Here is a 1,433-nt window from a genome sequence, read left to right on the forward strand (position 1 = left end):
GGCCCTCGGTGTCCAGAAGCCCGGGGGTAGCAGCCCCTCCCCGCCCCCCACCCAAGGGCAGTGTCCGCCTCCAGGCCCGCATCTGGCCCCCCCTCTCCTGCACAGAACCACTCGAAATAAAACTCTGAACCCAGGTGGTGCTCCCTCCCACCAGACCGGCCTCCCCACCCCAGCCCCCCGCACNAGTGTCCCCCCAGTTCCCTGACCCCCCATCTAGGTACAGCTGCCTCCCCAGGTGAACCGGGCAGGACAGGCCTCTTTCCAGCGACCTTCACTCACGGCCCCGGAGCCCCTCCTGCTGCCCGCCCGCCTGCTCTCCCCTCAGGTCCAGGGGCCCCGGATTCCTGCACGCACGGGCCTGGCCACAGGCGGAGACCGAGGCGCAGGGCAGCTCCTGTCACCCCAGTCCTCCTCCGACCAGTCACCCAGGACGCCCTGCGGCCATGGACTCACCTTCACTCCTTTCTTCTTGGTCTGCTCCAGGAAAAAGGTGTCCTGGCCAGCCAAGGGCCGGTCCAGGGGGTCTGTGGAGGCAGTGAGGGGTGGCTGCCCGAAGGGCTCCCTCCAGTCCCTCCCCCTTCACAGAGAGCACTGAAGCGCAGACGAGGGAAGGACTGACTCTCAGACTCCAGGGGATTCTGAGCACCAGCCAGAAGAGCACATGCACAGATCCAGAAAGTAGACGGGAGGCAAGGCTGGGGGCAGGGGGTGCCCTCAAGAAGGGGAAGGCACTTTAAAATGCTGAACTCTGGGGGCGCCTGGGTGGCTCAGTCAGTTAAGCGTCCGACTTCGGCTCAGGTCACGATCTCATGATTCGTGGGTTCGAGCCCCGCGTCGGGCTCTGTGCTGACAGCTCAGAGCCTGGAGCCTGTTTCAGATTCTGTGTCTCCCTCTCTCTCTGACCCTCCCCGGCTCATGCTGTCTCTCTCTCTCTCTCTCTCTCTCAGAAATAAATTTTTAAAAAAAAGGCTGAACTCTGGAGGGGATCATCAAATAAACACTTGTGGAGCACTTCCCTTAGATGCTGGGCAGTGCACAACCCACACAGCTGTGCAAGGCAGCCCAGTCCCCACCCACAAGTGACAGCCAGGGTACTCACTGTCTTTGGCCCAGAGATCGTAGAAAGGCCGCTCGATGGTGTCCTGGGGCCCTGGCTTGGCTCTGACGGCAGGAGGGTTCCGACGCCGGGCCTGGGCCTTGCGCACCTCCCGGGGCAGCTCGCCCTGCTCGGCCAGCTTCTCCCAAAGCTGCTCCTTCCGTCTGAGCTTCCTGGCGTTGGGGACCTGGTGGGCGAGGACACTGGGGCGAGGAAAAGCAGCAGGCTGGAGTGGCCGTGGGTGAAGCGGAGGCCTGGCTTCCCCCGGTGGGGCTCCTGGACCCTCCTGACCCGCCCCCCCCCCCCCCCCCCCCCCGGCCCCCCCCCCCCCCCGCCG

At 65.0% G+C, this 1,433-nt stretch overlaps 1 protein-coding gene across 1 annotated transcript in view; it reads right to left on the reverse strand.

Moving 5' to 3' along the window:
* Positions 1-1,433, reverse strand: part of NOP53 (NOP53 ribosome biogenesis factor) — a gene marked incomplete at its 5' end in the record, with an annotated part of 7,417 nt that overhangs the window by 2,310 nt on the left and 3,674 nt on the right. The window contains 2 exon segments of the mRNA XM_077747178.1: positions 454-524; positions 1,100-1,299. Coding sequence (XP_077603304.1) covers positions 454-524; positions 1,100-1,299 — 271 coding nt within the window.

The sequence above is a fragment of the Crocuta crocuta genome, unplaced genomic scaffold (assembly GCF_008692635.1).
Source record: "Crocuta crocuta isolate KB4526 unplaced genomic scaffold, BGI_CrCroc_1.0 scaffold334, whole genome shotgun sequence".
Lineage (NCBI taxonomy): Eukaryota > Metazoa > Chordata > Mammalia > Carnivora > Hyaenidae > Crocuta > Crocuta crocuta.